At 44.5% G+C, this 13,869-nt stretch overlaps 4 protein-coding genes across 45 annotated transcripts in view; 2 read left to right on the plus strand and 2 right to left on the minus strand.

Moving 5' to 3' along the window:
* The window catches only part of LOC128256191 (sorbin and SH3 domain-containing protein 1), a 41,178-nt gene extending 33,776 nt beyond the window's left edge, over positions 1 to 7,402 (plus strand). For 20 of the 42 annotated variants that reach the window (XM_052986369.1, XM_052986385.1, XM_052986387.1 and 17 more), the window contains 6 exons: positions 22 to 120; positions 4,958 to 5,291; positions 5,353 to 5,467; positions 5,903 to 6,109; positions 6,174 to 6,406; positions 6,472 to 7,402. In XM_052986369.1, coding sequence (XP_052842329.1) covers positions 22 to 120; positions 4,958 to 5,291; positions 5,353 to 5,467; positions 5,903 to 6,109; positions 6,174 to 6,406; positions 6,472 to 6,640 — 1,157 coding nt within the window. In that variant the 3' untranslated portion in view covers positions 6,641 to 7,402. Of the gene's footprint in view, positions 1 to 21; positions 121 to 3,146; positions 3,180 to 4,957; positions 5,292 to 5,352; positions 5,468 to 5,902; positions 6,110 to 6,173; positions 6,407 to 6,471 lie in introns of those variants that run through there. The other 22 variants (XM_052986393.1, XM_052986354.1, XM_052986372.1 and 19 more) reach the window with 8 other exon arrangements.
* Positions 7,403 to 10,144, minus strand: LOC128256193 (ribonuclease Z, mitochondrial). The gene is made up of 2 exons (XM_052986395.1): positions 8,809 to 10,144; positions 7,403 to 8,744 (listed from the first exon to the last, which is right to left on the minus strand). The coding sequence occupies exons 1-2, from the start codon at positions 10,022 to 10,024 to the stop codon at positions 7,669 to 7,671; spliced, it is 2,292 nt and encodes a 763-aa protein (XP_052842355.1). The 5' UTR covers positions 10,025 to 10,144; the 3' UTR covers positions 7,403 to 7,668.
* A 790-nt stretch (positions 10,145 to 10,934) lies between these two features.
* On the plus strand, positions 10,935 to 11,966 carry LOC128256167 (cell growth-regulating nucleolar protein). Its single transcript, XM_052986301.1, has one exon. It carries the CDS (start codon positions 11,053 to 11,055, stop codon positions 11,899 to 11,901), a length of 849 nt encoding a protein of 282 aa, XP_052842261.1. The 5' UTR covers positions 10,935 to 11,052; the 3' UTR covers positions 11,902 to 11,966.
* A 22-nt stretch (positions 11,967 to 11,988) lies between these two features.
* LOC128256168 (uncharacterized) lies at positions 11,989 to 13,722 on the minus strand. Its single transcript, XM_052986303.1, is given in 6 exon segments — positions 11,989 to 12,188; positions 12,249 to 12,405; positions 12,457 to 12,533; positions 12,536 to 12,563; positions 12,802 to 12,978; positions 13,037 to 13,722. Coding segments are annotated over 5 exon segments (579 nt in total). The 5' UTR covers positions 12,919 to 12,978; positions 13,037 to 13,722.
* Between the last annotated feature and the right edge of the window lie 147 nt (positions 13,723 to 13,869).

A 13,869-nucleotide genomic window follows, 5' to 3' on the forward strand; every position in this document is an offset into this window, starting at 1 on the left:
TGTCTGTAATCCCTGGCGCAGATCTCGATCCGAACGCGCCCCCAATTCCCCCCCAGCCGCCGGTCAAGGGTCTCTCCGCCTACGATTTCCCGTACAACACCGACACCGTCGACGGATCAGGTGAGTGACGATCATGCAGGTGTTCTCCTGGCTTACTCCTAATTGGTGCAAGAATAACCGCCGCCTAGAAGTTGTACTTACATTTTAGTAGGAGCGATCTACTTTTTTAATAAATACTTAAAACTAGTACTTAAAAGTTAGGTTAATCGATGTAGCTTATTGGTTTATAATATAAATCTAAGGCTTGGAATTTATATCCAGTAATTATTTAAAAAAATCTTCTATTAAAAATCGTACTAAGAAGTTTAGACGAGCAATTTAATTTATTTTTGTAAGAATAGAGAAAAAACAGAAACATAAAGGAAACAAAAAAAAATATATTCATTATTATAAAAGACCTCCACTTAAAAGTCGTACTTAAAAGTTACCAGTAGCGATTAAGCTTTTTCTAATCAAGAAAAACTGTCAGATCTGTATAAAACAACTGTTGGATCTTTTATCTTTGATCTAGATCTCCCATTTAAACATTTATATACAAAAGACTATCTAATAGCTTACAATAAATTATATTAAAAAAACATAGACCCATTTTAAATCTCATAAAAACTTCTTAATGAATTAATCTAAGTGAGCTGCTTAGCTGAAACTACTGCCAGGACATTAAGTATCCATAGCAAGCCAGTGTCATTCGTTGACCTTTGCTAAAAGCATTTTTACTACCGCAACGGCGGCAATTTCCGCAATTGGTGCAATTTCGTTTTGAAGGCGCGCCGTGTCTCAGTTGGGCAAATTAATCGATATCACCAATGAGAATGCCGGCCACGCGGACGTGCCTGACCTGCTTAGCTCACCCGGCCGAACCGCCGAGCCACCACCCACCTGTCCACCCTTCTGGGCGGTGGTGGTGGCACGGCTGTTTGTGTTGCTGCCACTGCCACGTGGGGGTGGCTGGCTCGCTCACCTTGCCGGCCTGCAGTTTGTTCGCGTTGCCATGGCCAAGACGATGGCGTCAACAAAACAAACTCGGGAATGTACCTGTCGCGGCCGCCGCTAGTCAGTTTTCACTTTTCCGTGCCAAAAAAAAGGTGTCTTTCGGGTCGCGCTCGGAAATTAAATGACTTATGCAACTGCGGCAATATGATCCACCAAACGCTGGCGCCGCATCGCAGCCAATCCTCCAGTTACTCCAAGAGCAAGGCGGTTCACTGGCGGCAGAAGTTGCACCGCAGTTGCGATGATGGCCTGGAGCTGGACGAGCGACCGAGGCACAAAACCGGTGGCGCAGCCCGGAGATTAATGAAAATCCGTGGCAAAGACCACAGAGCAGTGGAGGCGATGTGAGCAACCTGCGTAACGCCTCTTACAGCAACAACAACAACAACAACAACGGCGTATTGCGTCAGGACAGCGGTTGCGATATACCCAACTGTGGCAAAATCCTGTGGATAGATCACCGGGGATACGATTACTCCAGCCACGCCCCCCTGAGACCTCCGTCCCCGTCAAACTATCAGGGTGTTGCAGGTGGCTACCACGTGGTGGGACTGCCCCACACACCGCAGCCCAACCAGAGGCAGGCCTACCTCGCCAATCAACGTGCCATTGGGGCTTCCATGCCACTGCTTCTCTGGCAGCAGCAACAGCAATTGCAGCTGCAGCAGCAACAGCAGCACCATCAGCAGCAATTGCAACAGCAGCAACATCAAAGATACCAAAAGATGCAACATCAGTGGCCAGGCAGTTAGTATTTAAAACAAGTTCGTTATCAAGCAAGGGAATCAGGTTTATAAATATTAGTTCCATAAATAATTTTATTCTGCATCTTGCCTTTTAATTAAAAAAACAATATTTTTAAGCAATCTATAGATCCAAAGTGCGTATTTGTTTTTATTTGTATTATTTTGATATTTGCATGTATTACTGCTGCCGATTTCTAAATTTTTTTTTGAAACTATCTCCTTGTCACCTTGAGGTAGTTTAAACATTTATAAAAATCGTTTATTCAATATGTTGAACAGATTTTTTAAATAGTACATTTACATATTCTTTTGTATAGGTAAGCTTCAATTTTTTTTAATAGACAACTAATAACTTAAATTATAAACTATCACCCCAACCGCAGATGTTGGTGAGTGGTATGATAGAGCCCCAGCGAGATAAAAGAAAGCCAAGCAATCGATTGAACCCCCTTTTCAGCTCCCACCGTCCCACTCGCTTTGCACTTTCTCATTTGACTAAGCGACCTTCCTGTTTTGCACTTTCTCACGGTTTTTCTTTTGCAAAAAGGTAAAAACTCGTTATCACCTGGGCCTCCTGAGTTTGCCGAAGAGCGTTGGCCCAAAGAGAGAGATAAAGCTGGGCAGCTCTTGGCCACGCTCCTCACGTTTCAGTCCCAAAGATTTGATAAAAGCTTGAAGCTGTATCAGTTAATGCGAGAAAAAGCTTTTATTTTACTATGATCAAGGTGAAGAAAGAACAATGGGCTGTGCAGTGGGTTTTATCGGACTTAAGGCACTTAGAATATTTTTTGTGAAACAATATTATAATTGATTTTGCTTATCAGAAATGTTAAGCCACTTGTTGTACTTATACAAAAATGCATTGCCGAACCTGTAGAAAAAAAACATGCGTACATAGTTTACGGATAAAAGCTCGGCATAAAATCAAAAAATAAAACTCATAATAGATTATGCAGTATTTTTTGAAAAAAAAAACAGCAAAGTCTCAATAAAAATTAATATGGATATTTGTGTCTTAAGTTCGTGATAAATTTAGCGAGCTTCGATCGATTCGGCCCACTGTGCCACCAGCAAGCAATTCACACACCCCACTGCACCACCAACAGCAACAACAATTAAACGTGAGGCGGCGCCGCCAGAAAACGGAACTTGTAGTAAAACGAACGCCGCTATCTCTGCGAATTACTCACCCGGCAGAGAGTCTTTGACGTCGTCTTCTGGTCTTCTCTCTCTTGCTTCTCTTCTCTGACAGTCTCTGGCTCCCCCCCCCCCTCTCCTCCCTTGCTCACCCTTGTTCTCTCTATCTCTATATCACTTAGCTGCCTTGGAGCCCCCATTCAGATTCGATTTCGGTTTCAGTTGAGCGCTACGCGTGCTACGGTAAAGTCGGTTATTAAGTCCCTCTCTTTCTCCAACCCCCTCTACTCGTCTCTTTCTCCGGCTCAAGTGAGGCGCGAAGCTTGTTTGTTGTTGTGGTTCGTTGATTCTCCTCAGCTTTATCAGAAAATTGCCTTAGCCTTCGATTCCGATTCTGATTCTGATTGATTGTTGTGACTAATGAGCGCTCTCCGAAGAAAACAGTAAAGAAAACCATTTAAAAACAGTTAATTGAGCGTGAAATGGAAAGAAAAGCCTAAACCTACGTATTTGTGTTGTAGGTGCTCAGAGAAAGATGAAAAGCAACGATTTCCATAAAGCGGAAAATGTAAAGTGGTTTTAATTGGAAATTGGCCATTACCAGCTCATTATTCTATTAAATTAAGTTTTTTTTTACCAAATAACCCCTCTTATTTTCAATCTTATTGATTAACAGTTAAAAAAAAAAACAGCTTTAAGAATTTAAAAACATTACGTATACGTAATTTTATATAAAACAAAAATGGTTCACAAGAATGCGCCACACATTAAATTGTCTTGATAGTTAAAAATAATCCCAATTGTTTTATAAAAACAAGATAACACTATCATATTGATACCAACTACGATTTTTCTCTGTGCAAGCACTTTCAAACGCTGGCAAAAATATGCCGCAGCGAATCAGTGAAAGTGAAAATCCCTCGAGTGTCAATTAAACCTCTCTTTTCATTTCTTCACTTGGCGTAAACAGCACGTACAAAGCTGTTGCTAATTGTTGTTGTTCGAAAACAAAGCTTTGCGGCTCATGGTTTATTTGCTTTAAAATATTTGTGCAGCTGACATACCACTACCCCTTCCATTTCCATTTCCACCTACTACCAGTCCATCTCCCGAGGTTTTCCCCTTGAAAATTTTCCGAATCGGGTCAATGGATGTTTAATTTCATCTTTATCAGCTGGCCGACTGCTGCGCAATTCCATTGTGGCATCAATTGAACGGAATCGGGGCACTTTAAAGCAAAGAGTTACTCCGAGAGATTCGCACGCAAATAGGCAACTTATCTTATCGCGAGGTCATCTGGCTAAGTAAAGCTCTAAATCGCTGGGAGTTTAGTTGTTGTGCCTGCCTCCTTCAGACCCCAATTACCAGATTGTTAGGCTAACGAGCATTAACTTCAATTGCAGTTAATTCTCGATTTGAGAGAGCTGCTTAATTCAATTCGGGATTTTGGAATGCCACTCATTACTGGTCGGGTGGGGTGGTGTCAGGTGGTGGGTGGGGGCCTGGTGGTGGTGGCTGTTTATTTGCCTACCAATTGGCAGACAGATATGTACGGCCGCACCCGACTCTCAGATAAGCCAGTGTTTCGTAACAGAAGCGCCAGCAGTGACGGCGATTTGCGGTTGGATCGTCTTACGACTCAGACAACTACGATGGCAACAACAGCTAGTTATTTTGCAGGGTAAACATCAAGTACACTTGGGCAAAATAAGTTCTCAACTCAAATTAGTTTGTTCTCAAACAACTTCTATAAGATGGGTTGGTATTTATGCAGCTGAAGTTTTATAACTCGAACAAGCATCTACCTGGTATGAAAACATTACAGTTAAATGTTCTTGCAGTTATCCAATATAAAAAACTTTGGTTTAATGTTAGAGTTAAGTAAGGTATTTGATCATCTTGAGTTATTAGTGCTAGTGGTTTACTATACATTAGAAGCGGAACCAACAACGCCCATTCCGCATCGCTTAAGCTTGAGCCTGAACCCCATCTTGCCGCTTTTGTGCCTCTCATCTAAACAGAGTCTCCCAATCGTTACTATGCCACAGACGTGAATATCCACTTCAAGACCCCGATCAGGCATGAGCAGCGCCAGAACGTGCCGGAGGAGGAACTAGCCATTCGCCAAGCGGAGCACATGCAGAAGCTCTACCACGAGGAGCGCCGCCGCAAGTATCTACAGGAGCTGCAGGACATGAACTCGCGCCGCCACACGGACAACTTCACGCCGTCGCAGAAGTCGCCCATCGCCCTCAACCGCTACGATGACTTCCCCACGGACGTGACCCTCAAGTCGCTGGTGGGCCCCAAAACGGTGGCCCGGGCCCTCTTTAACTTCCAGGGCCAGAGCTCCAAGTACGTACTCCTTAAGGTATTTCCCCATTAACAAGATGAACTCCAGCCAAAATCTTTCCAGGGAGCTCACCTTCCGCAAGGGCGACACCATCTACATCAGGCGGCAGATCGATGCCAATTGGTACGAGGGCGAGCACAATGCCATGATTGGTCTGCTTCCGGCCAGTTATGTTGAGGTGAGTGAGTGTCAAATACTAGGATTGGGTTTGTTAAAGATGCTGTTTGGCAATTGTTCAACAAGCCCCGAAAATTTCATCTTTTTATTTCGTATTAGCTGTACCAAAACATATTTTTATTTATCCGTTTTTATTCATTTAAATTGTTATTAGTGGATCATGAATAAACCACGCTGCTGGGGTTTTCAAGTTAATGTGCACACTGATTAAACTCTTTAGTCAATAGTCCGGAAAGGTCAGTCACAAAAGTTGAATCAACTATTAGTTGTTGAACTTTAAAAAAAACAAGTTACGAAAGCAAAGTTTTAATGTGCATAGACAAGAATTAGCTATTATCTGGGAAACAAACATATCTATGAGTAGCAGAATTTCCCAACCAATTACTATCATCCGTAAAACAGCCATTAATAAATCGAACCAATATCCCAATTCCAGATTGTCAGCCGAGATGGCGCCCGAACTCCATCCAAGCGGCCATCGGAGGGCCAGGCCCGTGCCAAATACAACTTCCAGGCCCAATCGGGCGTCGAGCTCTCCTTGAACAAAGGCGAATTGGTTACTTTGACTCGCCGAGTGGATGGAAACTGGTTCGAGGGCAAGATTGCCAACAGAAAGGGCATCTTCCCGTGCTCCTATGTGGAGGTGAGCCCTGGAATTCACAAACAAAGTTCCCGAGTTAGCTTATCCCCGTTTCTTTTAACAAAAGGTTCTCACGGACATTGGTGCTGAGGACATTGCGGCCAGGACAACGACCGTGATCACCAGCCAGAGCACTACGAATCTGCGGCCCAATCTCGATGTGCTACGCACAAACATCAACAATGAGTTCAACACCCTGACTCAAAACGGTGTCCAGCCACCGAATGGAATCCTCAAGGAAACACGGACGCTCCACAAGACGGACGCCCTGCATGTGGACACCAGTTCCGAGCCATTGGCGTGAGTTATCCCAGATATAGATCCGGCTTAACAGGAATATCTGATTTATGCGATATATCTTTCAGGTACCGCGCCCTCTACAAGTACCGGCCCCAGAACTCCGACGAACTGGAGCTCCTCGAGGGGGATGTGGTCCATGTGCTGGAGAAGTGCGACGACGGATGGTTCGTGGGCACCTCGCAGAGGACCGGCTGCTTCGGCACATTCCCCGGCAACTACGTGGAACGGGCCTAGAGGAGATCGACCGGATGCGGATGATCGCGGATGATCCTGCCGACCCGGGGCGGCGTTCGCCTCTAATCTTAATGAATTTGTAGTCTAATACGAGGAGGAATTAGCTTGGCCGGGGCGAAGGCAGTTCTATGATTAATTCTGACTTGGTTTTACTGGATTATTTTATGTTGTTGTTGAATAATTCTTATCCCGCTAATTGTGCTGCTTTCGTTTTGCCGTATTTTAAAGCTATTTATTTATTTTTAAACAGAGCATTAATTATATCAATGTTGGAACTACGTTTATTTATGAGATGCAAATATTAACCAGAAGTTGTCCCCTCCACCTCCCCCCACTCCGACACCCCCGCATTCACCCAAAACACAAACACACACACACACCAAATATCGAAGGACCTAAAATAAGTTCATACATATATATACTTTGTCGTTTACCTACTAATTTTAACTAGTCACAGCTAATTTCCAAAAAAACAAAATCAATTACAAAAAAAATGAAGAAGTGAAGACCGTTGAACTAAAGTGCCTTAAAGTTGAAATTTCAATAACTAAAAATAAAACATAATAAAAAATGTGCTAGGATCCAAGGGCCCCTTGTTGAGTCGGCAGTGGATAATTATTATTGATAATTATTAATAATATTTATGATGATATTGTCAAGTCCGAACCAATATAAAACATTTTAAAATCATTACAAAAAGCGTTTATTACACAGACACTGTTGCAAGCGTATTAAGTAAATAAAGAAAAAACTAAAAAACAATGAGGATTTTATACTTTTTTATTGAGTTTGAGGGGGAATTAAGTGCAGATTGGAAAATAAGGTTTTTAATAACAATATCGTAAGACATTTAAGGGTAACTTTTTCCTAGAACTAACATTATACCAAAAACGTAAAAGTCGTGTATATAAAATATAAATATTCCGGTTCATTTCATGGGTCTAAAGCATTTGTTATAAACTAACTAATCCTTGCTAATATTAGTTTAACAGTAGCTGCTTGTATAAATAATCCTGCTCCTCCTGCGATCACGTTTGCACCAACTTGCGCTTTCGCTCCTGTTTCAGCTCTCGCTTAACAGCCCGCTGCTCCAGTTCCTCCGTATATTCCGCGTACATGGCCAGCATGGCGGGATAGAGTTTGTGGTAATGCTGCAGATCATCCAGGGTCACTTCCATGTTGTCGAAGGCAATCGCCACTCGCTGCATATCCTCGTCACTGGGTAATCGCGGGCATTTCGCGTAGCGCTGCGAAAAGTGGGTGAGAATCGTGTGGCGAGCATCCATGCTACGACCCTGCTGAATGGCCTGCGACACCGTGCTGTGCGTCTTTAAGCGTGCCTCCTCCTCCAGTTCGTCCTCCATGGTGGCCTCGTGGATGAGCACCGTGGAGTCACGCCCCAGATCGATCAGATCCTGGCACGGCATGGTGTCGCCGCTATAGGTAATCTTCACGGGCTCATTTTTGTGCTTAGCTGCCAGAGTGAGGCTTATTCCGAAGGAGTTGGGGCAGTGCCTTACCAGACAGGTGGATATCGAGGTGATGCCCAGAGGTTCAACTGTCTCGCCGGTCAGGGGGCTGGCCAGAAGCTCGCCATTGGCCACTAGAGTGTAAGCATCTTCGATTGTCTCGATCTCACGATTGTAAAACTCCAGCCAAGGCTCAATTTGGCGGGGAGCCAGCAGAATCAGTGGCTCAGCCTTCGGTTCCAACTGCCTCCTCTCCCGGAGCAGACCAATCAGTCCGATGTGGTGATCAGCATGCAAATGAGACACATAAATCGCCTGCAGTTGGCGCAAAACCTGCTGCCCTTGATCGCTACCGTAGAGCCGCACAATCTGGCCGTAGGTGCCTTCTCCACAATCCAACAATACGTAGGCATCAACGGCAGTCTTGATCAGAATGGAGCTAACATTGCGCGTCTTATTGGGAATGCAGGATCCCGTGCCCAGGAAAATAATCTTTGGGAAGCTGTCGGCTGAGTTATTGGGGAAACTATAGTCTTCTTTGAATTTGGCCAACAGCTCTATAAAGCCAGGCACGGCATGGGTCTCCTTAACGTATTCCTCCGGCGTGAGTTTGGACTCCAGAGTGCGATCCAGACCTTCGGAAAACACATATATTTAGTTCAATAAAACTGTGGATTTGTTATAGCTAATGATACTCACCCTTTCTTGGCCTTAGATGAAAGCTGGTCATGGCTACCACGCCCTGTTCTCCTCCCTCGCTGGACTTCACCTCATCATCGTTGCTATCTTCTAGCTTGGTTTTCTTGAGGTTGAGGCTAAGGCTTTGACTCTGGCAGGGCATCTGTTCGCCCAGGAGTGGGAAAACCTGAGGGGCCAGCTGGTGCAATTGGTGCTGGATGCGATGGGCAGCTGCATATCCAGAGAATTGGTTAAGGGGAGAGTTCAAATGGATGTGCTGAGTGCCCGGCGAGAAACTCTCGGCCAGGAAGTCCTTGTAGTCCTGCCGCGAGGCTATAAGATGAGGCGTGAAGTGCATCACCAGGGCCACTTCGGTAAGCTGCTCTTCGCCCAACTTCTGAAGCCGTTTGCCGTGCGCCAGGAGACTTGGCAAATAATCCACACTGGGCACGTCCAGGAAAACGAAGGAGAGGGCCGTCTCACTGGCCTCGGTGACATCAGCTGAACGCACCACTTTGCCACAAGGCAGCGTTATATCCTGGCCGTTCTTTAGCTGTCCCAGCAGAGGTCCTGGCGGCACACCCTGCTCCACGCACTTGACCAGGTTCAGAGCACCAGCTCGTGGTTTCAGCTGGCAGATGTAGTTGATCACACTTTTCTTTGGTTCCTCCGAGCTAATCAGCGGCAGGGAGTCCACCTTGAGTATGGAATCCTCGAAGCAAGCTCCCTCGGAACAATCGAACGTCTGCACCTGGAGGTTCTTAAGGATCACAAAGCGTCGCATGGACTGCAGCATGGCGCCAAGATGAGGTGGGCCATGCAGTCCCAGGTCGCGCACTCCGGCATCCTGGATGGTAAGAGTCAGACCGGGCAATCCGCCACAGGATGCCCAAGTGTTTTGCGTAAGGAATATCTGCTCCAGGCGGGACAGTCTGGTCTTGTGCTCGTGGGCCAATCTCTGGGTTCCCTCGCCGCAGTTAAACAGGTAACGCGCCTGATCGGTGAAAAGGTACACAGCGGCCGGTGCTCCATTGGCGCCGGAGCCCAGGACTTGCAGATTCACGGTGCCCGGCACCACGGATGCCAGTTTTTTCTTCAGGACATTGGGTTCGCGCTCATAGCGAGGTCCTGTTAAGGGATCCTTTGCGGAGGCTATTGTGGCCGCCATCGATTTACTCGTCGTGAGTGTTCGCAGAGTTCTATAGAGTGGCGACCCTACGGATTTCACTATATACATTCGTATTTCGTCGGCGTCTGTAATCGCAGGGGCGTTGAACTTCTGAGAAACAGAAAGTGCGGGATTTCTCCAAATAGTTTGTATGAATTTCGTCAGCAACGGCAACGTGTTGCGAACAGCTGTTGCAATTAGTGATGACACTCGGCCTGCGATACTTTAAACGATGGGTCGAAATTGGGGCTCTAAAAACTAAATTAAAATTATTAATTATTACGAAACTTTGCCTGTGTTAAAACATTTAACTAAAATTAAACTATAAATAAAAAAAGTAAAAAAATATATATTTCATTTGTTACAAAAAAAAAAATGGTATTCGGTAAAATTTATAGATCGGAATCTAATGTTAGCTATTTTGCCTATTGTTTCCTATTTTTTTTGGCTTAAAACCAAACATTAAACAACTATGTTTTCAAAACCATTAAATATTTCACGTTTTATGTATACCGCTTTGTATCTCAATATATGTATATTCAAAAAAAATATTTCTTCTATATATATAACAATATTATATATATATATATATATAACAATATATGATGATGGCTACACTAAATACATAAATACAGGATTTAGTTTAGTAAAAAATATAATTGGTTTTTGTTTCTAGTTTTTAGTGGTTCCGAATCCCTATTTTTCTATAATATCATAATATTATATTTACATTCCTTCTAATAGTTTTTCTTCTAACATTTTCTGTATTTTTAATCGCTTAATGCTGACGGTATTTTTTCAGTAGGTTAATAAAATGGGAATAGCCCTAAAATAAATTACACCGTGAAATGTGTATTCTGCATGAGATGTCAACTATTTTGTTTTAAATAAATGAATATATATTAACTGTTTTTAGATTTGCATCCCTGGAATGAACTTTACCAATACTTAATTTGTGGTATTTTTGCCTTGCCTTTATGCGGTCACACTAATACCCACGTGCGTTTTGTTTGGCCTCCGCCGGCACTGAATTCATTATAAATCTCCGGAAATTTTAAGGATTCCCCTTTGCCCAGGATAACAGCGACTATAGAAACATGGTCTTCTTTACGTGCAACATCTGTGGAGAGTCGGTGAAGAAGCCGGCGGTGGAGAAGCACTACCAGACACGCTGTCGCGGTAAGAACAAGAACGTGTCCTGCATGGACTGCCTGAAGGACTTCTACGGCGAGGAGTACGTGGCGCACATCAAGTGCATCTCGGAGGCACAAAAGTACTCCAGCCAGAGCCAGGGATTCACCCCCAAGGAGTCCCGCAACAAGAACGCCCAGAAGCAGGAGAACTGGATGGACATCATCCGTGCGATCCTCGATAGCAGCGAATACAAACTGACGCCTGACGTGCGATCCGCCTTCCAGAAGCTCCAGAGCGTCGACAATGTGCCACGCAAGAAGGCCAAGTTCGAAAACTTCGTGGGCAACTGCATGAGGATGTCCCGCCATCAGGCCAGCCAGGTGTGGGATATTCTCGAGAAGGAGATCAACAAGATGAAGGAGGCCAAGCAGGCGGAGCTGGCCAGGATCAAGGAGGAAAAGATAGCGGCACTGCAAAAGCAGCAGAAGGAGGAGGCCGAGTCCGAAGAGGCGCCGCCCAAAAAGAAGGCCAAGCAGGAGTCCGCTGAGGAGGCTGCACCCGAAGAGACCTCCAATGGCGTATCCGGCGACTTTGATTGGCCCGCCCAGCTAACCAAGATCGTTGGCAAGCAGGCTGATGGCATTTTCCTCGAAAAGCTACGCAAGAAGCTGCTCAAGAAGTACGCCAAGCATCTGTCTGTCGAAGATTTGACCGAAAAGCAGGCCAAGAAGTTCCAGAAACGCTTCGACAAGCAACTCAAGCTAGCCGACTCACTGCAAGTAGAAGGCGATCTGGTCAAGATCGCTAGTTAGCTGACCATTCCAACCTTTAGTCATAGTTAAATTATAGCACAGGACAATAAACGTGTAAGCTGCAAGTGTTGTGTGTTTAATGCAACTTTAGGACTTGTACTTCAGGTACTGCATGCATTGCTTCAAATGATTGCGGGTCTCTTCGCACTGGGCTGTCTGATAAAATCACTTGGCGGGACAGTGGAGGATCATCTTGTTGGCCACGCACTCGAAAACCAAACCCGGATACGGATGGGAGAGGCGTCTGGCCAACTGCTTGACTCCCTTGTGCGGCATAAGCGAAAGCGCTGGAAAAGTTCATTGGTTCAAGGTTCGTTTAATAAGAATCTCTTGAAACTAGAACGCACCATTTTTGTCGCACTTGATGTAGGTGTCATAGAGGAGCGACACATCCGCATCATTAACCAGATAGTTTTCCAAATTCTCCTTTACCTGGAAAAGATTCAGCGAACGGCGATCCCTGCCCACAAACTCTGTGTTGTTGAAACTGCACTCTGCAGCGCACTGATTATAGAGTTAGTAGAGTTCTTTCTTATCCTTCAGCACTAAACTCACAAACATGTAGATCTGCTCCTCTTCGTCCGTCTCGTAGGAGATATTCTAGTGCCATTCCATCTGGCAGTCGCTGAACTCTCGTCATGCAGGTCGCAGCAAAAATCATGCTGCAAATAAAAATTGTAAAGAAGCTGTATTTAAAAAGACGATCTTTCTGTCTAGCAATAGATTTCTAACTTTTATGATCAAGTCATAGGCCGTTTAGGATGTAATGGGTATTTCAGGATATATGTCTATTTTGTTATGTTTTTATTAATCTTCATATATTTCCTTTAAAGCCTCCATAGCTTATTTCATATCTCCATCTCTGGATTGCATCACAATCAGAATGGTTGGTGGACTCACCATTGTATCGACAGCATTAAGTTCGCAGTCCTCATCCAAATCGGGTGAAATGGTTCTGCCCACAACCCAAGCGATCGGGAGGAGCAGAAAAAATACATTTAGTTGTTGGCTGAACATTATTCGCAATGCCAGGGGTAATCCAATCTGCAAGTCGGGGCTTTTATAACTGAGTAGTCGCTGTGAAAGTGTAATTTTGCATAACATTTGATGGCTTTTAATTTGGGGCTTAATTTACTTTGCTTAATTACTCCACCCGAAATTAACCAAACTGTCTGCCAGGGTGCAGTGTCATCATGACCATCGTCGTCGTCATCGTCATCGTTCCGCTCCAGTTCCTGGAACGCATTGCAGTTCCATTAGCCCGCTGCACTCGAAGATAAATGATGAAAAGGCGCAGGCATCCATCACCGATCAAGCGGCGCAATATCCAAATATAGCAAAAATACCCAGGGCCCTGAGCCCTCCAGCCACGCACTTTCTTCTGGTCGACTGAAGATGACTGGGTTGATGTCTAGCAAATGCATGCGGAAGCATTCCCGATCCCAATTCCATTCCAATACTCATTCCCATTCCCACACCCATTTCGCTGCGTTCAGCTGCAACTAATTAACCGAGAAATACATCATAAATAGTCCAACTGCCGTGCCCGTACCCCATTCCCCATCCCCCATCCACCGTCATCGGTTGCAGTTGCATCTTGGGATCCAGCTCATCCGCGCCAGCACCCGATCGCCATCAGTCAGGGCGCAGACGTTGCGTCGCTGCCTCAGAAGTTACCATTTGTTTATTTTTGACGCGCACACACGCACACACACCCCGCCGAAGAAAGGGAGTGGTGTGAAGCAGAGATGCCAACGAACTATATGTGTTTATATCACAAATTTCAAATAAATATTCACTACATATTCAAAATTACACTTTTTTTAGTGTACTAAGATACTAGATTTAAGCATTTCATCAAAAAATTAATCTTTAATTAGTTATTATTGAAACAAATCAGAAATGTCATTGTATATTTAAACAACCCTTATTTCTAATTAAGAGCTAAAAAAAATTGTTGTCCAAAAA

The sequence above is a fragment of the Drosophila gunungcola genome (genome assembly GCF_025200985.1).
Source record: "Drosophila gunungcola strain Sukarami chromosome 2R unlocalized genomic scaffold, Dgunungcola_SK_2 000013F, whole genome shotgun sequence".
Lineage (NCBI taxonomy): Eukaryota > Metazoa > Arthropoda > Insecta > Diptera > Drosophilidae > Drosophila > Drosophila gunungcola.